Source organism: Oncorhynchus kisutch, linkage group LG1, assembly GCF_002021735.2.
Source record: "Oncorhynchus kisutch isolate 150728-3 linkage group LG1, Okis_V2, whole genome shotgun sequence".
Lineage (NCBI taxonomy): Eukaryota > Metazoa > Chordata > Actinopteri > Salmoniformes > Salmonidae > Oncorhynchus > Oncorhynchus kisutch.
The window spans coordinates 13,204,610-13,231,074 of NC_034174.2; the positions used below are offsets into that span (position 1 = coordinate 13,204,610).

At 41.8% G+C, this 26,465-nt stretch overlaps 1 protein-coding gene across 9 annotated transcripts in view; it reads right to left on the reverse strand.

Annotated features, from left to right (window-relative positions):
* The window catches only part of LOC109899205 (neuron navigator 1), a 107,406-nt gene extending 89,857 nt beyond the window's left edge, over nt 1-17,549 (reverse strand). For 8 of the 9 annotated variants that reach the window (XM_031832218.1, XM_031831947.1, XM_031832141.1 and 5 more), the window contains exon 1: nt 16,011-17,548. In XM_031832218.1, the coding sequence (XP_031688078.1) occupies nt 16,011-16,752 (742 nt within the window). In that variant the 5' untranslated portion in view covers nt 16,753-17,548. Of the gene's footprint in view, nt 1-16,010 lie in introns of all 9 variants that reach the window. The other variant, XM_031832004.1, reaches the window with a different exon arrangement.
* Nucleotides 17,550-26,465: the final 8,916 nt, after the last annotated feature.

The window sequence follows — 26,465 nt, forward strand, 5'->3', positions numbered from 1 at the left end:
AACATGATGCTGCCACCACCATGCTTCACTGTAGGGATGATGGCAGGTTTCCAACAGCCGTGACACTTGGCATTCAGGCCCAAGAGTTCAATCTTGGTTTCATCAGACCAGAGAATCTTATTTCTCGTGGTCTGAGAGTTCCTTAGGTGCCTTTTGGTAAACTCCAAGTGGAGTGTCTTGTGCCTTTTACTGAGGAGTGGCTTCCATCTGGCCACTCTACCATAAAGGCCTGATTGGTGGAGTGCTGCAGAGCTGGTTGTCCTTCTGGAAGGTTGCAAACTTCTTCCATAAGAATGATGGGGGCCACTGTGTTCTTGGGGACCTTCAATGCAGCAGACATTTTTTGGTACCCTTCTCCAGGGTACCAGGGTCCCCCTTCCCCTGATCCAATCTCAGTGCTAGAGGCGTCACTACAGACACTGCCTGGATTCAAACCAGGGTATCACAACCGGCCGTGATTGGGAGTCCCATTGGGTGGCGCACAATTGGCCCAGCGTCATCCGGGTTTGGCTGGTGTAGGCCGTTATTGTAAATAAGAATTTGTTCTTAATTGACTTGCCTAGTTAAAGAAAGGTTATATAAAAAATAAAATAGGTCAGATTTGCCAAATGGAGGGCAAGGGAGAGCTTTTTATGCATCTCTGTGTGTGGAGTAAAGGTGTTCTATAGTTTTTTTCCATCTGCTTGCATGTGACATTTTGGTAGCAATGAGGTAAAACAGATTTAACTCCCCAACCACAAGGAGCATCACTTCTGGATGAGCATTTTCATGTTTGCGTATGGCCTTATACAGCTAGTTTAGTGCTTTCTTAGTGCCAGCATCAGTTTGTGGTGGTAAATAGAAGGCTTCGAATAATATAGATGTGAATTTTCTTGGTAGATAGTGTGGTCTACAGCTTATAATGAGATATTCTACCAGGCAATCAATTCCTCGAGACTTATTTAATATTAGACATCGGGCACCAGCAGTTATTGACAAATAGACACACACCCCCGCCCCTCGTCTTGCCAGATGTAGCTGCTCTGTCCTGCTGATGCACAGAAAACCCAGCCAACTCTATATTATCTATGTCGTCATTCAGCCCCGTCTCGGTGAAACATAAGATATTACAGTTTGCAATGTCCTGTTGGTAGGATAGTCTTAATCGTAGATCGTCCAGTTTATTTTCCAATGATTATACATTGGCCAATAATTTGGAGGGTAGTGGTGGTTTACCTCCTCACCGGCGAATTTTCACGCAGATGACAAGCATTTTCGCTAGACCACAAGCATTTCGCTACACTCGCATTAACATCTGCTAACCATGTGTATGTGACCAATAAAATTAGATTTGATTTGGGTCTTGTCTTGACAAAGCAGTATATCCTTTGCATCGGACTCATTAAAGAAAAGATCTTTGTCCATTTCGAGGTGAGTAATCTCTGTTCTGATATCCGGAAGGTAATTTCGGTCATAAGCAGCAACATTATGGACAAAATGAGTTACAAACAATGCGAAAAGGAGCCCGTAAAAGGGCTGCCATCCCCTCCGTCGTCATTCTCACCATGGCAACGCTGCTCTAACCCCCTTACAGGATCCTGACATGGTACAGCCCCAACTGTGGAACACCCCTCTATTGGATCCTGACATGGTACAGCCCTAACTGTGGAACACCCCTCTATTGGATCCCGAATGGTACAGCCCTAACTGTGAAACACTGATGACTGTGAGTGGCCACCAGGGGAATTCGTCTGACATTCTGTGTGAACTCCAACTTCTATAGCAGGGTTTCCCAAAAACCTACAGACACTAGGCCCTCCATGGAATGAGTTTAATATCCCTGCTCTATAGCCTCCCAAAAGGTTAAACGCATTCACCAGGATGTGTGTGCATGTTCCTGCATACATTTAGGCAATTATTTTATCATAACACAATAAACATTTCACACAAGTGTTCAGTCACCGCAAACTGCCCATCTACACAAGCACGCACTCACACACGCTAAAAATAATCCATAGTAAATTATAGCAAAACAAAGGGAGATTGGGAACTGCATGGGCAGTGGACAAGACATGATCATCCTATCCTAAATCAATAACGCGGAGATGTCTCATTTGTTAAAATTAATGACTGGATTTGTCTTTGACTAAGATACTGAAGAGGATACATTCATTTTCTACTATACAGTAAAATAGCTACAGGCAAAACCTCACGACAGTTGAAAAAATTATCATCTATTGAATTAATTGGGGGTGTTGGCTGAGAGTCAACCATAGCAGAGGAAACACATCTCAAATAATGAGCCATATACCGTATTCATTAGTTCTTCACTCTGAGCGGAGTGCTAATTACACTGTGGTTGCATGCATGCACAATTTCCTTTATGGGCCTAATAGTGAAGATGTTATTTAACGGTAAAAAATGAATGACCTTTTATTATCTGATTGCCATCAAAAAAGTAGGCTGCCTGGTGCATGTTTGTCTACTACAAAATAATTCCAGCATTCAAATTAATGGATAATATCAACTGTTAGAAAACACCAAAAAGTGTGCTTAATGACATTCGCCGAATGCCATTGATTCGACCTACATTAATTGATGCGTCTTGCTAACGAATTGCCCTTTTTTTAGCCTGAAAAGTAGGGACTCGGTATGGTCACCATAACACACACAGTCAATGTAATAGACTAGGCTACATGACAATGTATATTATCACGGACCAAACAGGCCCACCAGTATCCAGTCATGTGGCCTAGTGTGCTAAAAAGAAAAATGGTGGGTAAACTCTGATTGCAGGTCGTGGTGGAAAAAGTTACACTCCCTATACTTTCAATGCATTTTCAGAAAAAGGTGGGACTGCACCACTGGCGGTAGCCTACCCTATCAACCGAGGCAATGCTACACACACACACACACACACAGGCTTCATATAAAGCTGCTTATGCCGAGTTCAAAACAACTGGGAATGCAGAAATGACCTTCAGAGCGTTCAAGACGACCGCAAAAAAACGAGCTACGTTTTAAATGGTCATCCAACTTGGAATTCCAAATCGGAAACTTGGGCATCTATCTAGAACTCCAACTTTCCGACCTGAAGATCACTGATGTACTGTGATGATTCCCAGTTGTCTTGAAAGCTCCGTTAAGATATCACATTGTTTGTAGTTTTTATCCTGTCATCACACAATCACCGTGTAGAAACAGAAACAATGAATTGCATTGTAAACAGTAAAATACGCTTGCAGCCTTCGCAGATCGTGTGTCATAAAACACTACCTTTATTTCCTTACATTAATGACATTTATGGCCGCATTATTTGTCAAGTGAAGCATTAACAATTGCATTAGAACGCTGAACTTATTTCAACTCTGTAGGAATCCGGAATCTTGGAGATTGCAGAAAATGTCATGTAAGTAACTATGCCTACATAACATTTCATTATGTTTTGCTGTGAAAACATGTCTCATGGGCACACAAATCCAAAATAATGTAGGCCTATGTCAGTGAAAAATCAAATGATCCTAACCCGAAAGAGTCAATTATAGCCAATATAGGCCTACTGTCATTAACTTATAGCCTACTTGTTGGATGGATTGGATGTGCATTGAGGTCTATCTGTAGGCTAGGTGTCTAGTAAATATTGCCGACCATCATCAGCTGATCCAGGAAAGAAAACAAATATCGATAGAAAATAAAAAAGCTAAATATATGGTCTACTTCTTGTGGCGACAGAAAGCATGGAGAATACCAATAAATGCACGCACCTGAAAAAGAAAACAACGAGCGCTCTACACAGCTGACTGACAAAAGCAAACAATGATAACTCAACCAATAAATCTAATGCATTGGAAAAAATGCTTTTTTTTTATCAAGGACGCATGGCAAACAAATTGGGAACATGTGGAAGTACAAAGTAAAATCTATCCGTTTAAAGTAACCCAGCTGAGGCCGAAATTCAGCAACCTATAGGACGTATACCATTCCTGAACAGGGTGACGGTTTGTCCAGCCACGTAGAAATACATGTTTTAAACCAAATCAAATCAAATGTATTTGTCACATACACATGGTTAGCAGATGTTAATGTGAGTGTAGCGAAATACTTGTGCTTCTAGTTCCGACCATGCAGTAGTATCTAACAAGTAATATAACCTAACAATTTCACAACAACTACCTAAAACACACAAGTGGAAAGGAATTAATACGAATATGTACATACAAATATATGAATGAGTGATGCCTGAACGGCATTGGCAAGATGCAGTAGATGGTATAGACTACAGTATATACATATGAGATGAGTAATGTAGGGTATGAAAACATTGTATAAAGTGGCTAGTGATACATTTAATTACATCCAGATGGCAAGATGCAGTAGATGGTATAGCGTACAGTATATACATATAAGATGAGTAATGTATGGTGTGTAAGCATTATATAAATTGGCTAGTGATAAATTGATTACATAAATTTTTCCATTATTAAAGTGGTTAGAGTTGAGTCAGTATGTTGGCAGCAGCCACTCAATGTTAGTGATGGCTGTTTAACAGTCTGATGGCCTTGAGATAGAAGCTGTTTTTCAGTCTCTCGGTCCCCACTTTGATGCACCTGTACTGACCTCGCCTTCTGGATGATAGCGGGGTGAACACGCTATCATGGCTCTGGTGGTTGTTGTCCTTGATGATCTTTTTGGCCTTCCTGTGACATCGGGTAGTGTAGGTGTCCTGGAGGGCAGGTAGCTTGCACCCGGTTTGCACTACACTCTGGAGAGCCTTAAGGTTATGGGCGGAGCAGTTGCCGAACCAGGCAGTGATACAGTCGACAAGATGCTGTCCTGTGGATGTGGATAGGGGGGTGCTCCCTCTGCTGTTTCCTGAAGTCCACGATCATCTCCTTTGTTTTGTTGATATTGAGTGTGAGGTTATTTTCCTGACACCACACTCCGAGGGCCCTCACCTCCTCCCTGTAGGCTGTCTTGTCGTTGTTGGTAATCAAGCCTACCACTCTTGTGTGGTCTGCAAACTTGATGATTAAGTTGGAGGTGTGCATGGCCACGCAGTCGTGGGTGAACAGGGAGGAGTAACAGGACTTGAGTTCCTGTATGTTGTTATGATCACACCACGTCTCGTTAATCATAAGGCATACACCCCCACCCCCGTGGCTGTACCAACTCAGATAGCGTGTCTCGAGTGAGCCATGTTTCCGTGAAACAAAGAACGTTACAGTCTCTGATGTCTCTCTGGAATGCTACCCTTGCTCGGATTTTGTCTACCTTGTTCTCAAGAGACTGGACATTGGCGAGTAGTATGCTCGGGAGCGGTGCGTGATGTGCCCGTTTATGGAGCCTGACCAGAAGACCGCTCCGTCTGCCCCTTCTACAGCGCCGTTGTTTTGGGTCGCCGGCTGGGATCCGATCCATTGCCCTGGGTGGTAGGACAAACAGAGGATCCGCTTCGGGAAAGTTGTATTCCTGGTCGTATTGTTGGTGAGTTGACTTTGCTATTACATCCAATAGTTCCTCCCGACTGTATGTAATAAAACCTACGATTTTCTGGGGTAACATTGTAAGAAATAACACATAAAAAAAACAAAATACTGCATAGTTTCCTAGGAACGCGAAGTGAGGCGGCCATCTCTGTCGCCGCTGGAAGTACGATAGAAAGGTGGGGGTGTTCAATTAATTTGGAAGCTTTCAAAAAAACATTTACCACTGTAAAACGTATTTAGCACTGCATTTTAAAGACATAGGAGAATAGTTAAATTAGCATGATTTAGAGACCCCTCCAAGTTTGACTTTTGTTGCATTTAGGGGAGCTGATCCCCCTGTCCCCCTCCTATTTTGCACCCTGACTCTGAGGCAATGCAGTAGAACAATGCAGTAAAACTTGAAGAGTAAATTAGTGTGCAGCATTAAATAGAAATACATGGCCTTTCACACCTCTTTCACTGTCATGAAAGAGTGGATACAGAGAAATGTCTGTCATGTTAATGTTCTGAGAAGTGCTATTGTAAGCTAAATGTATACTCTCATTCAGCTGTTTTAAGCTTGTGTAATTACACTGTCTGATCCTTTTCAGCATCACTGAATTGAAAATAAGCATCTCTGCAGCACTCAGTATTTCAAACAATTTAAGGTTACACCTGGGTTCATATCAGCTTACATCAGCTCAAACTGATATAGCCTAGCTATCTCCTTAAAAAACAGTTTAGATGGACTTCACCACCATTTTGCAAATAGCTGTGACAAGCACCTTTCCATAGCATTCATCCATCCTCCTTAGTATTTAGCCTCACAACAGACACACCCTTTAAGAAGGCCCCATTAGTCTGACAGAGCATGAAGAGTTATTTATTTACTTTTAACCCTACAAAGCCTGCTGATATATTGGATCTTTACAGTAAAAAGAATGATTATGGAAATGGTGAATGTGATCTAAAGGAGATTATAAAGTGGGAGGTTCGAGCCCTGAATGCTGTTTGACTGAAAGACGTGGTGTATCCGACTGTATACCATGGGTATGACAAAAAATGGCTATGTACTTCTCTAATTACGTGGTAATCAGCAATAAGGCACCTCGGGGGTTTGTGGTATATGGCCAATATACCACGGCTAAGGGTTGTATCCAGGCACTCCACCCTGCATCGCACATAAAAACAGCCCTTTGCCATGGTATATTGGCCATATACCACACCCTTATTGGTTCATTCTAGCTAGCCTTATAGTTTTGATATTATTTCCACTCATGGCATGTATAGTCAAAGAAGGTAACATTGAAATGTATTTGCCAATCTACAATGCCATTTGATTTAATATCATCCTAACCATAAAATGTATGTACTTCATGTCATCAATCACTTTTCACAAACTCAGAGCACCAGTGCGTGCCATGGACCTACTGTCAAGATGTAATCTACTGTCAGTGCCTCCATCATAGAGCTATAAGGAAAACATCCATCTCTTTGTAGTGGCAGACACCAAAGGGGGTAGATGCTAGTGACCTTCATATAGGCCCAAAACAGGAAGCTGAGGCAGCCAGCAAACCAAATAGCAGACATGCATGCAGGCAGGCAGGCTACGCACCACATCTGCTGAGGAAATACATGCTAAAGTGATTGACAGGTCCCTGGTGCCCTGCATTGCAGTGATCTGTGAGAGGGAGGGCAATCCACCTCACTCACACACAGACAGATACAACGCTAAAGCAGATCTCAATGGAAAGACCACGGACATTATGAATGTCATATAAATCTCCACAACTCTTCACCTACTGTTTAAATTATTACTTTTCCATAAAATAATAAAAATGAGGGAGGAGAATAATTAACAGATTGCTAAATTCATCTGTTCAGTGCTCTCGGGTCTAAGACAGACAGGATGAAGGTGTATAGATTAGTTAATCAAGACTTATGTGACAGTTCGTCCCTTTAAGGTCCACTCAATAGATTAGCCTGTTCACTGAGAAGAAGATAGAATGGCAGTGAAAGGCCTTTATATTGTTTCCCACAGCAAACACCCCACTCCAACTCTACAAACAGCCCACTCCAACTCTACAAACACCCCACTCCAACTCTACAAACACCCCACTCCAACTCTACAAACACCCCACTCCAACTCTACAAACCCCCCACTCCAACTCTACAAACACCCCACCCCAACTCTACAAACAGCCCACTCCAACTCTACAAACACCCCACTCCAACTCTACAAACACCCCACTCCAACTCTACAAACACCCCACTCCAACTCTACAAACAGCCCACTCCAACTCTACAAACAGCCCACCCCAACTCTACAAACAGCCCACTCCAACTCTACAAACACCCCACCCCAACTCTACAAACAGCCCACTCCAACTCTACAAACACCCCACTCCAACTCTACAAACACCCCACTCCAACTCTACAAACAGCCCACCCCAACTCTACAAAACAGCCCACTCCAACTCTACAAACACCCCACTCCAACTCTACAAACACCCCACTCCAACTCTACAAACAGCCCACTCCAACTCTACAAACAGCCCACTCCAACTCTACAAACAGCCCACTCCAACTCTACAAACACCCCACTCCAACTCTACAAACAGCCCACTCCAACTCTACAAACACCCCACTCCAACTCTACAAACACCCCACTCCAACTCTACAAACAGCCCACTCCAACTCTACAAACAGCCCACCCCAACTCTACAAACAGCCCACTCCAACTCTACAAACACCCCACTCCAACTCTACAAACACCCCACTCCAACTCTACAAACAGCCCACTCCAACTCTACAAACACCCCACTCCAACACTACAAACAGCCCAGAGGATAGGAAATAGCACACTAGCATTTGGTTATCGCACAATATAATGGTACCTTCTTCCAAACTCGATGAGAGCAAGGGTTGAGAAATCCTACAGAAAAATAAATCCCATCACTTTCATCTATTTCATCTGTGTGTACACACTCTTCCATTATCAATCTTCTCCAGTGCCATGAGAGTGTTTAAAATGTTCTCCTAGTGGAACAGCATGACCAGATAGGTTTGCCCAGTGGTGGAAAAAGTACCCAATTGTAGAAATAGAAAATGAGTCAATTCAAAGGCACCCAATAAAATACTACGTGAGTAAAAGTCAAAAAGTATTTGGTTTTAAATATAATTAAGTATCAAAATGAAATGTAATTACTCAAATAAGCTTACATTAAGTATCCAAAGTAAAAGTATAAATAATTTAAAATTCCTTATATGAAGCAAATCAGATGGCACCATTTTCTTTTTTTCTTTTTATTCATAGATAGCCAGGGGAACACTCCAACACTCAGACATAATTTACAAACGAAGCATGTTTGTTTAGTGAATCCACCACATCAGAGGCAGTAGGGATGACCAGGTATGTTCTCTGTTTAGTGAATCCACCACATCAGAGGCAGTAGGGATGACCAGGTATGTTCTCTGTTTAGTGAATCCACCACATCAGAGGCAGTAGGGATGACCAGGGATGTTCTCTGTTTAGTGAATCCACCACATCAGAGGCAGAAGGGATGACCAGGTATGTTCTCTGTTTAGTGAATCCACCACATCAGAGGCAGAAGGGATGACCAGGGATGTTCTCTTGATAGGTGTGTGAATTGGACCATTTTCCTACCCTACTAAGCATTCAAAATGTAACCTTTAAATTAGTAGTTTTGGGTGTCAAGTAAAATGTATGGAGGAAAACATACATTACTCTCTTTAGAAATGTAGTGAAGTAAACGTAAAAGTAGTAGTAGTACTTTCAAGTATTTTTATTGAATTACTTTACACCACTGGGTTTGCCGTACCCATTATACCCTACATACCTATTTCACCGCTACTCTATGGCAGTGAATTCTATTGTCACAGTCATGGAGGGCTTCCATGACTGTTCACATCCAATGGGCTCTATGGCAGCGTTTCCCAAACTCGGTCCTCGGGGCCCCAAGGAGTGCACGTTTTGGTTTTTGACGTAACACTACACAACTGATTCAAATGATCAAAGCTTGATGATTAGTTGATTATTTGAATCAGCTGTGTGGTGTTATAGGGCACCCCGAGGACCAAGTCGGGGAACCCTGCTCTATGGCGACCGTGACGTAGCGAAACTGCAAAGACGTGCAAAACTCTGAGAATCACTTTTAGTAAATACGGAAGTAACGTTCTGCAACAAGCCAATTACTGCAATAATTCATGGATGCTGCCTCCGCCCCGTCAGCTAATTCTCTCGCAGTAGTCGTAATAACCCAGAGCTCTGCTTACCAACCTGACCTGCTGTCCTCGTGGACTTGGTTATTGGAGGAATTGATATTGAATCTGCCATACAGAAAGAGTCAAATCTCCCTTAGTTATGTTCATGTGCACTTATTCTCCAGCCCCCTTTATGCATAACAGCATGTCCACATTACTATATTCCTCTTGAATAAGTTGAATCCTGGCAATTGTCGATTGCTATTGAGGTTCCTTCCGCTTGCTTGTCCATTAGAGTTGCACTCTGTACAATAGAGGTAATATAGTGGGAGAACCAGTCTATCTCCAGCTCTTATGATGAATTGTTCCGGTAATTGAGCGAGGTTGCATTACACAAACTGACTTCATAAATAAGTCTATTATGACATCCAGAGGACTATTGTACCACCGAATCAGAATGAAGTCATAGGATGTGTCCCACAAATAGAGACTATATTTACGAATCAAAACAGTCCATTCATTATTCCTGTAATGAGCAAAAAAAATAATTTATGAAAAGTGGGTTACTGGTGCATTATGCAGACTATGAATGCACAAGACCATGAATAAATGTATCTGTCCAATAAGGAGGACTATTGTAGTATACCATGCAGTAGGGAAGGGGAATTGTCTCAAAGAAAGACTGTAATGAATGTTCTGACCTGGAATAAGGAGAAGTGTGCTGGACCGTAGAATTAGAATGCTATCTGTATGTGCTGGACACTCATAGACGATTGGCTACCCCTTATAGTCTGTTACATCAATGAGGAAAAGTCCTCCTGCAAACAGCTTGCCTCTGCACATTTATTTGTTGACGTTTCAGTCAAGCTGCCCTTTATTGTAAAAATGCGAGGTAATCGCCTGTAGCTTTAATTCCCAGCGCCACAAAGAGAAATAGTTTTGTGTGTGTGTGTGTTATAATATTTGCTCTCATGGGCTGTTTGATATTACATGGGAAGGCGAGTCATGACTCGTATATGATAGTTCATCCTGTCTGAAATTCTGCCTGGTTTTACCATTCATGAAACAAAGCTGTTCGTTCATTGCAATGCTGTCTCATGAGGGATTATAAAATCCTGTAAAATAATAAATAATTCATTAAGCAGATGTTATAAATGACATTACCTCATTTTAAAATAATGACTTCAATGGATTTGAACTAAAATCTCCATTCCTTAGAAAATCTAGGAGGGTGAGAATTGAGTGCATTTCTGAAAATGTGTCACAAGTGGTTGCTATGCAACCAAATGCATGATTGTAAACACACATACACACACAATGGACTCACAATGTTCACAATGTGATTGTTTACTGACACTGTTTACTTGGTTCTAAGCGTGACAGGCACAAGAGGTCAACCTCCCGTCATATAAACTAATGAAGCATGGCCATGAAGTCGGATCAGCGAATATGTATCCATTAAGTTGAGATAGGGGATGTCAACAAAATATATCTCTACGGGTGTGTTTCGTAAATTTAATCTGGAGTGCCAGTGCTCTGGGCGTTCGTAAATTCATCAGTTATTCTGCGCTCTGGCACATTCAGATGAGAGTGCTCTGAAGTTGGAATAGATAGCCAGAGTGAATCTACAAACACACCTATATTGCCTAGCTGGGATGTCAACAAAATACAGACTTCTTTGATATTGGCTAGCTGGAATGTTCATTGACTGGCTTGTTCATAAAACCTCTTGATATCAATAACGGCCATTCAGGTACATATTGAAATGCTATAGAAATGAAGCGATTCTAAACAGCAAGTATGATTATTGGTGTCAACAATTGTCTTGTTTGAATCAGTCTCTAGGCTATATGATTCAGGACAGAACTCACTAACATTAGACTTTAACGCCCTTGGAGCAATCTCTAGATCCAGTCAAAGCAATGGCCTAATGTTCTCAAACCATCCAGTACCATCTTAAATTACTGTCCAGAGAAGAGCTGACCCTTTCAGAAGCCTGCAGAGAAAAATACACCCCAAAATGAGCATCCTATGAAACAACAGTGACGGTCTGGCACTGAGGTCTCTACATCCAAGATGTCCGACCATTGTTTTCAACGTAATCTACAGTACTCACACTCGCAAAAGCAGATAAATGGACTGTCTATATCCGGGTTGCATCCGGTTTACATGGCCCAACTTCACATGAGCATTAGCACACAATGCATACAGGGATCAGTGTGAGCAGCGACAACATCACACCATCCGAAAACATGGCAGACATTGAAAGAATATAGAATGTTAATATAATGGGCTGTGAGTGATGGAGAAAAACAAATCAGCCTCAGTGACAAATATTTGAATAACTCAATGGTTGTTTTGTTTTGTGCACGAAGGTGGTGACTAAAGTCTCTTTCTTATGAGTTAGAAATGTTCTAATCTAACTTCTCTATAGAACCCCACAGTGGAGGTGTCATAATGCCCCTAAAATCTTGCGATCAGGGAAATGGTTCCAATAATTTTTCCTATAGGGGATTTTAGAAACACTTAAAATAATGGCTGTTTCATTTATGCTTACCCTGGCATGATGTTTTGATAACCGTGTAAATCTCTCTCAGACAAGATGACTTTCAATATATTTTGCTCTATTTACTCTCAGATTCAAAAACGCTAATTAGCATCAACGTAGACATCATGCAAAACTACAAATCTCTGCTAGTTTCTGCATGCCATCTCTTGCTGACACCTTTGCTAACAGGTACAGTGTTACCTCCTTTAAAAGTTGCGAGCTTTCACCGCGTGACTTAGAGGTACTCAGCGCCACGCCTTTATTGCTCCAGACCACCACAAGGGGGATTTAGAGAACTCATTATGCTTTTGGGTCCCAACATTTTTATATGACCAATCATATTGAGTGGTTACAATGACAAAATTGACGTGAACCAACCGTCCCTGGTGACTTTCTTCAGCAAAGATGGCTGACAAAACATTACAGAGGAAGCAAATGTAAGTACTTATAACGTCATAACAAGTCAAGCAAAAAATGTACAATTGAGAGGAATATGTTAGTTAATGCAGAGATAAACATATGCATATTTTTTTGTCATAAAGTTAATTTGTGAAAATTGCTATTTAGCAAGTTGTTTTTCAGTCATATCCAATACCAGGTGTATCAAACTCCATTATTTGAATGATGCTGTGTCTGCATGTATGTATTACAATTATACACTTCAACAGTGTTTACCACTCCTGCTCCTGGGACATCAATGATTACACATTGTAACAATGTAATAAACTTGATTTAAGTAAAGGCTGATTTGTAATTCATATATACAGAATAAAAAACAGTACATCCTCCCAGCACGCCCACAATCATGCTGAATGACGCGTGGAAGAGAGCGAGGAACGAAATGGGAGTAACAATCCAGGCTATTTGCTCTGAGACCAGCATAATAATTTAATTAAACAAGTGAAGTCCAGCACGCTATCGATTGTGCCCAAATGTATCAATTGTGGTTAACGCGATTGTGGCTAAAAACACTTTATCAAATGAAGTTAGAAGCAAAAGCCTACAATTACTTTAGCACCGTTTTGTGCTGCTCTGAGACAAGCATCGGGACTCCTTCCTCCCCACCGGGGATTTGAACCCTGGTCTCTCGTCTGCACGACACAGGGATTTTTTTTTGCTAAATAGCCCAGTACTGTACTGCTGACCGTCACGTGGTACAGCAACATATTTTCCATTCCATCCTAACAGAAACCCAGAGTTTTTTTTTGTTTTCATTGAAAAGAAACGCCATAATATTATTCAAATGAATTAAGCAAGGACCAGTCAAAAGATGGGACACACCTACTCATTCCACGATTTTTCTGTATTTACCATTTTCTACATTGTAGAATAATAGTGAAGACATCACAACTATGAAATAACACCGGTCTCCCGCATGCCCTGCATTCTGTAGTACAGACATGGCCTGCTCTCCGTTATGTAAGGAATTAGGCACTGTCCCATGTTTACTACGGTATGTATTGTAGACTGCACAATAGCCTAATAAACAAATAAATATATTTTGTTAATAAAATAATGATAAAAAATACTCTTTCAGAATGAAAATGTTTATTTAGTTATGGATCCGTAATGAATTACTATGGGAATAAATATCACTGATCTACAGAAATATTGTAACAAAGTTGTCTAATGAAGGTAAATAATTTAGAATCCTCCAATCCTGTAGTCACGTTGTACAGCGCCATATTTTCCATTCCATCCTAATGGACACCGTGAGGGTTTGTTTTTCATTTCTCTCTGAATAGAAACACCATAATATTATTCAAATTAATTAAGCCAAATTTCTTAAAATCAATCCCATAAACTATGTTATTATAAAAAAGGATTTAAATTCTCTGGTAATGCCAATACGGAATACTATCAAATGCTTCTCAAAGATGCCCTCTGGTGGTCAAACTATCAATAACTGTCAGGAACAGAAAAAATGGCTGACAATTAAATGACTTGACACAGAATGCTGCGGCAGCACACAAAGTGTGCCGCAGTATGACGCAACTTTTAAAGGAGGAATTTCAAACTTGCACAAGACAGTTCACAGAATTGTCCATTTTGAGAAACTTTGCCAATGTATTAATTACTACATTTAGGTAACGTTAGATAGATAATCCAGAGATTCTTACCTTTGCCTCGATTCGGCAGTCTCGTCCAGATCATCATGGCATTTTGTAGTTCCTTTTGATAGCCCCATTAGCACATTAGAAGCAAATATATTGATAAAACTCACCTTGTCCTAGAGAGATTTACACGGTTATGAAAAATTTACGCCAGGGTAAATCTGTACGAAATGCAGCCCTTATTTTAAGTGCTTCTAAAATCCCTTATGGGAAAAATTTATGTTGGAAAAATTATTGGAACCATTTCCCTGTTTGACTGCTTTATGGTATTATGACTCATACTGTGGAACTCTATGTGGCCGTCTATAGAAATTGTCATTCTGGGCCTTGTGTCAGTTAAACTGAAGTATCGAAGCAAGACTTTAGGAACAGTAGAAACCGTGCTTCTAGACTGGATCCCTGGTCCCTTGGGGTGTGGTACTTGAAATTGGCAATCTAATAAAGCCAGCGGCACAATTTAAAATGAGGTCAACAATTCAGCAGCTGATTCACAAACTAGAGTACAGTGGGATGTATGACAGTCAAGGTTTGAGTTGGATATTTGGTTCTTGGTCTTAAGCTAAAACTGATGTGCTCTTGTTTCTGATCAATGTCAACGTCAATTAACCAATTAACTCAGCACACTAATCAAATGTACTCATTTGGGATAATGAGATGCATAGCCAGAGGCCAATAAATATATTTCACAGGAAGCAATCCAGTGATCAACCTATACCTCTGGTCAGTGTAAAACCTGTCAGAAACATTACACTGCACTGTATGTTTCAGAAAAATAAAGCTATTGTGTTCAAAATGTGCTGTATTCAGTCAATGACATTCACACATTATATCATGCTACTCTATCTTGTTTATACACCTGGTTGAAAACAAAGAGCTTATAATTTTACTGAGATACCTAGAGTACCAGAGAAGCCCAGCCACTCCTGGCTATTTTACTTCCCATATAGACAGTGTGGGCACCATCTGTCAATGGCCACGGATGAATGGGGCTGGAAGGAGTCTAAATATGTCTCACAGGGAACTTAAAATCAATTCAATATGGCTCAGTTTATTTCCCAGGTCCTATTTTCTGGAACCATTCACATATATCTCTGCATGGAGCATAAAGAGAGCTGCAGGATCACTGAGGGCCTAGCTGGTTGGTCAACCCACTGCAGCAGACTAGAGCTGAGACGGAATAGAACTCAGGAAACAACCTTATACACACAATCAATGACATCATGCTTCACACGCCAGATAACAGCCCGTAGGATATTAGAAACAATAACCTAAACGCATTGCAAACAATGGAGGTATTGTCCACCACCACCTGCAGTAACTGATCAAAACCCATGCTTCACAATAATCAGGATACGGCTTTAAAACAAAATGCTAAATCTGGGGCAGCATTCAAGAGAAAGCTTTTCAAGTGCATACAATATGAACACTGAGAGACGGCATACAACCCCTGGAGTTCATCTCAATCGATACCCAGCAAGATTAGCTCCATTCAGTGACAATGAGGACTGCAGTAGCAAGCAGGTGTTAGTGACAGCTGTAGTAAGGGGGCGTGCTGATGGGGAGAGGCATCGAGAGGAGAGAGGGGCGTTTTTGTTTTGTGCTGTAGAGAGCAACAGACACACAGCCAGGCTCGACAGGCAGGTAGAGGTCTGCAGGAGAGAAAAAGTTGGTTTTACTCACCCAGCATCTGGCTGAAGAGAAGTTGCTCCAGGTCACCCAGGACAGTCACTACCAGCTCTGGATCCACCTTGAGGAAGGAGGATTGGCTCCCATCCCCTTGGCTCTTGGCCTCTGACTCCACAGAAGCTCCCACTGCCTGCTTCTTGCTGGCAGCCTTGGCCTTGCTGGAGAGGATCTCATCATCAGATTTTCCGTCCTCAGGGGCTTTACTCAGGGGCTTCACCTCTGCATACGGCGCCCGGGGGATCCGGCTCTGACTGGGTCTGACCAGACTAGAAGGAGCCGCCAATGGGCTCAAGGTTTTGGGTTTGCCCTGGAAGAGAGAGTGCTCTGACTTGGAGAGGTTGCGTGAGAGTGGCGCGCCCCCTCGTCCGCCACCGCCACCGCCTCCTGCCAGCTTGGGCTTGCCTGCCTTGAGGGGTCCTGCTCCAGGTTTGGCCATGTCATCACACCACTTGGGCTCGTAGAGGTGTATCTTTTTCTCTGCATCGGTGAGCACGGCCAGGTTGGTCATGGACCTCTGCTTGCGGAGGTTGGAGGACACTGGAAGCCGCCCCTCAGAGCTACCTGCACGGTACACCCTCAGTTCCCCTCGTTGGGCGCTCTGGGGCACCCCCGACTTGCCCCTCTTGGCTGCCATGCCAACAGCTTTGCCCTCTGCTTGGCCGTACGTTTTGGTGCTTTCCGCCCTTTCCATCTTTAAATCTCCTTCTCTGCCTCCTTTCACGCTACTTCTGAGCATGCCTCCTGCATGAGAGCATTTCAAAAAGCATCAGCAAGGAGAGAGAAAAATAGTCTTCCTTTCAGTCCCCTTATCCTTTCAGGAGAAAACAAGAAAAGGCTAACAAGGCACAGTCCTTGGATCTTTGCTCTTCTTTGCAGACAGATTATTCATTTTTTCCTCTCCTCATTCCCTCTGCCTCTCTCTGTCCGCCTGACAGACTGCTGCAGCAGCTGTTGCAGTGCTGCTCAGGCTCTCCTTTCTCTTCTTTCTTTCCCTGTCCTCTCTCTCTCTCTCTCTCTCTCTTTCTCTCTCTCTCTCTCCGTCCTCCCTGGCTCTGTTTTCTACTTCTCCTTTCAGCAGACCCTCCTGCCGCTGAAGCGCACAACAGCAGAATGACAATAGCACCAGACGCAACCACAATCCCTCCTCCTTCCTCTGCCTGTCATCTATCCTCCTCCTCCTCCTCCTCCTCCTCCTCCTACCCCCTTTCTCCATCCCTCCTCCCTTACTCCTCCTCTGTTGCATTTAAAGATGCTTCGCTCTGCCTCAGCAGAATGTGTGAAATGTAAGGGGGTGATGAGAAATGATAAACATGACATTTTTTAAAAACTGGACAGCATTATTTTGATCACAGGCTTGTTATCACATGCTCTCGTCTCTCTCTAACCCTTTGTTCTTCCCACCTCCCTTTCTTCAGGCACATTCTTTGCACACACAATTGTGCATGATTTACTGGTGTGGAAATGTGGAAATGGTGAGGAAATCTGTGTCCAAAAGCTCTCAACAACTGGAACATCCAGCTTATCTGTTTATCCTGTCTGAGCTGCCTTATTGCCTAACCCTTGTTTTAATCAACATAAATCATATATTTAAATCTACTGAGTGTTATCAGCTTTCTACTTAAATGGAACACTAGTCTAATGATGTTTCTATGATATAATAGCAATGCTGTCCGATAGGTTTCACAGTGCATCACTACCACATCAGTATGTCCCATACTGTACCAACATCATATGGAAGTCATCATTTAATATGGACATTACCTGCTTATTCACAAAACAAGTTGAATAAATAGATTGATAATATTACACATGAATAAAAAATTATTGATGGTAAACAAACAAAACAACATGCTGATATTTTGGCAGCTGTTTACAGTATGGAGGTTTTCAAGTCAGATCCTCTTTCACTATACAGTATCCCGCCTGGATGAGTGTAAATGGGTCTCAGCAGTGTGAAAGAGGACACACCCTATACCACGAGGCAGGACTTTATTTTACACTACAGAAATAACTAGGTAATGGCGTGGTAAAATGGTAATTACACAGTTAACCTGTTAATTACTTGTTTGTTTCTCCTGGATTCAATAAAATAAGCACAACTCGGCACAATCTGATTCAACAATATCCAATTGAATATCAGGTACATACCAGAGGTAATACTATAAGATGTGTTAGCACACTTTGGAAAGAAATGCAGGCAGCATAAGCACTAAACCCAGGGAACAGCATCCAAACCAGACTCTCTTAGTATGCAAGTTAAGTATAGCACTGCAATTACTCAACCAGCATAATTACTGTCTGTTTCATCCCCTCCCCTTAGATCATGTGTACTTTCATTTACTCTGAATGCTATTTTAGCTCCACTAATTGTGCTTCTCGATTATTTAATTAATGTATTTATTTTGTCTTGAGACAGGTCTCTAAAATAGATATTTCGAATAGTATCATTTGTATGAATAGTGAATAAATAAAATAACACAGAGTGATGAGCTCTTTTAAGACCCTCCCTTACTGCAGCATCTTTAATGATATTCCACACGCACACATATCTCTCAAGAGAACTCTGCAATGCTCCACAGCACATGTATGCACCATGGAAAATGAGGGCCGCTTCACCAGCCAGGAGGCTTTCTGATCACACATGCCCCGATTCATTAGCCTCTCCATGTTCTATAACAGTAACATAGTACAATATATTTGGCATACATACTCATGATTCTTTTTGCAGACATATGTATGTCTATAGTATGTGTGTATGATGACTCTTCACAATTGTGCTTCTAGTGTTTGAGAAATCAAGGAAGCATTTCTAGGTTGTGCTCAATTGTTCTTATCCAGGATAACCAATCAACTACTGGTAAAAACACTGCATGACCTGGTTTTCTTTGCTTTGATGCAACTGACCAGTTTGTTACAATGCCTTGAGGGCCCTTTCCCACTCTGCTCTCCCACTGTGCCTACACGCTCCACTGGCCTGATATGTGGGTCCCGGGGCGCCTGGGGTTCTTCTGAGACCCATGAAGTCATTTGATGGGTCTTAGCGAGGTGGCCTGAAAACAATGTAACGTCTTGTTCTGGCTCGTCAAAAGCAATACCCCCACGCTCCAGTCCATTGATGATGACCTCACTCCTCACTCCCAAGCTGCTCTGACAAGCTTGGTTCCTGTTGTGTAGACATTGTGGATGGGACTAAGTTGATTACCACATTTTGAAAGTATTTTTTGTGTGAACATATTTGTAATATGTAGATGAAAAAAAATGCAATTACATCAAGTCCTTTCAGCAACACTGGTGCATAACCAACATATGAACTGTGCATGAGTCCTCGTAAAGAGAAAGTTAGCACCTAAAAGTAGAGCTTAAGCTCTAGCTAATTATACGGCTAAGTAATTTCCTGATTGTTCTGAGTGCTGGGCTAATGAACTAAGACATTGTAACATATCTGAGTGCTGGGTTAATGAACTAAGACGGTGCTTAGAAAACTTTTTATAGTCCCATACCCCTTCAAACATTCAACCTCCAGCTGCGTACCCCCTATAGCACCGGGGTCAGCGCACTCTCAAATGGTGTTTTCTGCCATCATTGTAAGCCTGCCACACACACACACACTATAAGATACATTTATTAAACATAAGAATGAGTGTGAGTTTTTGTCACAACCCGGCTCGTGGGAAGTGACCAAGAGCTCTTATAGGACCAGGGCACAAATAATATAATAATAATCAATAATGTTGCTCTTTCTTTTATTTTCAGATATTGGTAAGTGGACTGGAGGCAAGGCATGAAAGGGAAAGGGGTTTCGGGAAAGTACCTGCGTAATTGCACACCCAGCTCACTCAGGTGTTTTGTTATATTACATTTGACATTGTCCGTAAGCTTGAGCTCATTTGCACACAAAGAAATCATACAATGATGGAAAGACCTGTGTGTTGTCCTTGTTAATGCAGACAGAAAAGAGCTCCAACTTCTTAATCATAGCCTCAATTTTGTCCCGCACATTGAATAGATTTGTGGAGAGTATCTGTAATCCTAGATTCACATCAATCAGGTGAGAAAAAACATTGCCCAGATAGGCCAGTCGTGTGAGAAAATCGTCACCATGCAAACGGCAGACAAGTGAAAATTATTGTCAGAAAAGAAAACTTTAAGCTCATCTCTCAATGAAAAAAAAATGTGTCAATACTTCTTGATAACCAGCGCACTTCTGTATGTTGTAAAAATACACGAGAGTTCAGGGGCCTTGCTTTAACAAACTTAAAATGTTTAATTGTAGTGTCCAAAACATATTTCAAACTGTCAGGCATTCCCTTGGCAGCAAGAGCCTCTGGGTGGATGCTGCAGTGTACCCAAGTGGCGTCGGGAGCAACTGCTTGCACGCATGTTACCACTCCACTATGTCTCCTTGTCATGGATTTTGCCCAATCAGTACAGATACCAACACATCTTGACCACCAAAGTTCATTTGATGTCACAAAGCTGTCCAGTACTTAAAAAATATCCTCTCCTGTTGTGTTGATTTGCAGTGGTTTGCAGAAGAGGATGTCTTCCTTAATTGACCCCCCATAAACGTAATGGACATATACCAGGAGCTGTGCCAGGCCCGCCACGTCTGTTGACTCATCCAGCTGTAACGCATAGAATTCACTGGCTTGTATGCAAAGCAGTAATTGTTTCAAAACATCTCCTGCTATGCCACTGATGCGTCATGAAATCATGTTGTTTGATGAAGTCATGATCTGTGTATGTTTTTTTGGTCTTTTCCCCCAGAATGGTCCCAGCCATATCTGAGGCAGCAGGAAGAATGAAGTGCTTCACAATAGTATGGGGCTTGCCTGTCCTAGCCACTCGGTAGCTCACCATATAAGACCGTTCTAGCCCCTTCTTATTAATGGTGTCAGTTGCTTTTATACATGTCTTACTACTCGAAAGTCGTCTTAATTCTCGCTCAAAAAACTCCTGTGGCTTATTTTTCAAATTGGAATGTTTGATTTCTAAATGTCTGCACAAGAGTGAAGGTTTCTCGCGAGAGAGTAACGGTTAATTTGATTGGATGTTAATAATTTGACTAGGCTACCTGTATTTGAAATTGTGTTGTTATTTTGTTGAACAGTAGATGGTTTAATTTTATACTTGGCAGTGAAACAAGACCATGCAGGTGCTAGAAAAAGCTCACCCAACTGTATATCCCCGTTGGAAAATATAAATGGACTGTTTGAAAATGTGACAAATATTTTTTTATAAAAAAAATATATATATATATATATATATATATATATATGTATATACAGTATATATTTTAAATTGTGAATCACATTTTTATTTGGCCTACCCCCAACAGCATTGCGCTTACCCCAGTTTGGGAATATCTGAACTAGGACATTGTAACATATCTGAGTGCTGGGTTATTGAACTAGGACATTGTAACATATCTGATATGTTACAATGTCCTAGTACATTAACCCAGCACTCAGATGTTACAATGTCCTAGTTATGTTACAATGTCCAACTACATTAACCCAGCACTCAGATATGTGAGTGCTGGGTTAATGTACTAGGACATTGTAACAGAACTAGGACATTGTAACATATCTGAGTGCTGGTTTAATGTACTTGGACATTGTAACATACAGTGCCTTGCAAAAGTATTCATCCTCCTTGGCATTTTTCCTATTTTGTTGCATTACAACCTGCAATTTCAATAGATTTTTATTTGGATTTCATGTAATGGATATACTCAAAATAGTCCAAATTGGTGAAGTGAAATGAAAAAAATAAAAATTCAAAAAACGGTTGAAGTGGTGCGTGCATATGTATTCACCCCCTTTACTATGAAGCCCCTAAATAAGATCTGGTGCAACAAATTACCTTCAGAAGTCACACAATTAGTTAAATAAAGTCCACGTGTATGCAATCTAAGTGTCACATGATCTGTCACATGATCTTAGATATATATACACCTGTTCCGAACAGCCCCAAAGTCTGCAAAACCACAAATCAAGGGTCACCACCAAGCGAGCGGCACCATGAAGACCAAGAGCTCTCCAAACAGGTCAGGGACAAAGTTGTGGAGAAGTACAGATCAGAGTTGGGTTATAAAAAAATATCTGAAACTTTGAACATCCCACGGAGCACAATTAAATCCGTTATTAAAAAATTTAAAGAATATTGCTCCACAACAAACCTGCCAAGAGGGCCGCCCACCAAAACTCACAGACCAGGCAAGGAGGGCATTAATCAGAGGCAACAAAGAGACCAATGATAACCCTGAAGGAGCTGCAAAGCTCCACAGCAGAGATTGGAGTATCTGTCCACACTTTAAGCCATACACTTCACAGAGCTGGGCTTTACAGAAGAGTGGCCAGAAAAAAAGCCATTGTTTAAAGAGAAAAATAAGCAAACACATTTTGTGTTCGCCAAAAAGCATTTGGGAGACTCCCCAAACATATGGAATAAGATACTCTGTTCAGATGAGACTAAAATGTAGCTTTTTGTCCATCAAGGAAAATACTATGTCTGGTGCAAACTCAACACCTCTTATCCCCCCGAGAACACCATCCCCACAGTGAAGCATGGTGGTGGCAGCATCATGCTGTGGGGATGTTTTTCATTGGCAGGGACTGGGAAACTGGTCAGAATTGAAGGAATGATGGATGGAGAAAAATACAGGGAAATTATTGAGGGAAACCTGATTCAGTCTTCCAGATATTTGAGACTGGGATGGAGGTTCACCTTCCAGCAGGACAATGACCCTAAGCTTACTGCTAAAGAAACACACGAGTGGTTTAAGGGGAAACATTTAAATGTCTTGGAATGGCCTAGTCAAATCCCAGACCTCAATCCAATTGAGAATATGTGGTATGACATAAAGATTGCTGTACACCAGAGGAACCCATCCAACTTGAAGAATGTGAAAAAATCGCAGATGCTGGATGTGCCAAGCTTATAGAGACATACCCCAAGAGACTTGAAGAGGTAATTGCTGCAATAGGTGGCTCTACAAAGTATTGACTTTGGGTGGGTGAATAGTTCTGCACGTTTTCAGTTATTTTGTCTTATTCTTGTTTGTTTCACAAGAAAAAATATTCAAAGTGGTAGACATGTTGTGTAAATCAAATGATACAAACCCCCCCAAAATAAATTTTACTTCCAGGTTGTAAGACATCAAAATAGGAAAAATGCCAAGGGGAGTGAATACTTTCGCAAGCCACTGTATCTGAGTGCTGGATTAATGCACTAGGACATTGTAACATATCGGAATGCTGGGTAAATGAACGAGGACATTGTAACATATCTGAATGATGGGTTAAAAACTTATTTGGGATCGGTGTCCCATCCAGGTTGAGTTAAAGAAGGCTAATGCGATTAGCATGAGGTTGTAGGTAACAAGAACATTTACCTAGACGTAGACATATCTGATATTGTCAGAAAGCTTAAATTCTTGTTAATCTAACTGCACTGTCCAATTTACAGTAGCTATTACAGTGAAATAATACATTGCTATTGTTTGAGGAGAGTGCACAGTTTTAAACATAAAAAGTTATTAATAAACAAATGAGGCACATTTGGGCAGTCTTGATACAACATTTTGAACATAAATGCAATGGTTCATTGGATCAGTCTAAAACTTTGCACATACACTGCTGCCATCTAGTGGCCAAAATCTAAATTGCAGCTGGGCAGGAATAATACATTATGGCCTTTGAAACATGAAGAAAATATAAAAGAACAGTTGTTTTATCATTTGTATTTCTATTGTGTTCTCCTACATTACTTTCACATTTCCACAAACTTCAAAGTGTTTCCTTTCACATGGTACCAATAATTTGCATATCCTTGCTTCAGGGCCTGAGTTACAGGCATTTAGATTTGGGTATGTCATTTTAGGCAAAAATTGAAAAAAAAGGATGGATACTTAAGAGGACATTGTAACTCATATCTGAGTGCTGGTTTAATGTACTAGGACATTGTAACATATCTGAGTGCTGGGTTAATGTACTAGGACATTGTAACATATCTGAGTGCTGGGTTAATGTACTAGGACATTGTAACATATCTGAGTGCTGGGTTAATGTACTAGGACATTGTAACATATCTGAGTGCTGGGTTAATGTACTAGGACATTGTAACATATCTGAGTGCTGGGTTATTGAACTAGGACATTGTAACATATCTGATGACTGGGTTAATGTACTAGGACATTGTAACTCATATCTGAGTGGTGGGTTATTGAACTAGGACATTGTAACATATCTGAGTGCTGGGTTATTGAACTAGGACATTGTAACATATCTGAGTGCTAGGAGGGAGACACCCTTCCTCAGGAGAGGCCAGGGTGGACCAGCATCCAGAATCCAGCCGCTGCTTTCCCACACATCTGGAGACTAATCTGACTCTACGATTCACCAGCTGTGTGTGTGTGTGTGTGTGTGTGTGTGTGTGTGTGTGTATGTGTAAGTAAAGAGGCTATGGGGTGGACAGCTCCACAGCTGCCAGTGAACTGGAGAGTCTGTGTAATTATTCTGTGACGGCTCAGCTGCTGTTGCAAAACCATGATGATGTTGCAACATATCAAAGATACAAAGGAACGTTCTTGCCCAATGTGTGTGTGTGTGTGTGTGTGTGTGTGTGTGTGTGTGTGTGTGTGTGTGTGTGTGTGTGTGTGTGCGTGTGTGTGTGTGTGTGGTGTCAATGAAAAGCAGAAGGATCCTTGATGTCCTACCATAAAGATACAACTCCTTTCAAACATTAATGAAATCATTGTGCTGAGTGGAATGTGAGCCCGAGGGTCCAGGATATTGTAAAAACCTGAATAGTAATGTGAGTGCATTTTCTTCTCCCAACTTTCCCCATATGCTGAATATTAGTATATTCCTGCTGAGCTCAATATGCTGGAGACCTGTAGAGGAAGGAAGATGAAAACTACTAAGTCATCTTGCTCGTTTCAAGTCTCACCAAAGTGATTATCTTTCTTTCTTTTTTTAACCTGGGAGTGTTTTGTGTGCTGTCATAGAAATAATACTATTATATTGTTCCTGGACATACCACCATCAATTTCAAAATGTTCACAGGTGTTGTTTCCAAAATGGCTGCCATAGATCAGCTGGTTTAGCCTGGTGGTAAGGGTAGGCAGCAACACATCTGCCACACTGATCCTCAACACCTGGGCCCGTCAGGGGAGCTAGCTTAGTCCCCTCCTGTACTCCCTGTTCACCCACGACTGAGTGGCCAAGCATGACTCCAACACCATCATTATGTTTCCTGACGACAAGGATGAAATGGCCTATAGTTAGGAGGTCAGAGACCTGGCGGTGTGGTGCCAGGACAACAACCTCTCCCTCAATGTGAGCAAGACAAAGGAGATGATCGAGGGCTATAGGAATAGGAACGCCAAACAGGCCCCCATTAACATCGACGGGGCTGTAGTGGCGAGAGTTTCAAGTTCCTTGGTACCGGTACCCCGCTTATATAGCCTCGTTATTGTTATCTAATTTTATTTACTTACTTATTTACTTACATTTTTTTTAACTTTAGTTTATTTTGTAAATATTTTCGATTTCTACTCTGTTTCTTGTTGGTTAAGGGCTTGTAAGTAAGCATTTCACGGTAAGGTTGTATTCGGCACATGTTACAAATAAATTTTGATTTGATGAAGCTACACACTGATTACACTTATGAAGCCACATACTGGTTACACTGACGAAGCCACACAGAAAACATTCTCAATATGGAATAAACATATATCCTCTCAATAGAGAGCGAACCTCTCTTTACCCCTTTATCAATATTGTCTAAGACACATTGATGGGTTGGAAGAGACCCCAGGGCTGTCCTGAGGGGATGTGAGGCACTCTCTGACAGGAGGCGAAAGTGCGTTCCAGATCAAATCACTGGGTCCCTCAGTCCTGCATCTGTCCATTCGGACCTAAAGACCACTCAACCACTCAACCTCCCACCACCCTCTACTAGGGGAATATAGTGAGTGGCCATCACCCTCTCTCAGAGGAATACAGTGAGGGGCCACCACAGCCTCTCCCAGAGGAATATAGTGAAGGGCCACCCACAGCCTCTCTCAGGAATACAGTGAGGGGCCACCACAGCCTCTCTCAGGAATACAGTGAAGGGCCACCCACAGCCTCTCTCAGAGGAATAGAGTGAGCGGCCACCACAGCCTCTCCCAGAAGAATATAGTGAGGGGCCATCACAGCTTCTCCCAGAAGAATATAGTGAGGGGCCACCACAGCCTCTCCCAGAAGAATATAGTGAGGGGCCACCACAGCCTCTCCCAGAAGAATATAGTGAGGGGCCACCACAGCCTCTCCCAGAAGAATATAGTGAGGGGCCACCACAGCCTCTCTCAGGAATACAGTGAAGGGCCACCCACAGCCTCTCTCAGAGGAATAGAGTGAGCGGCCACCACAGCCTCTCCCAGAAGAATATAGTGAGGGGCCA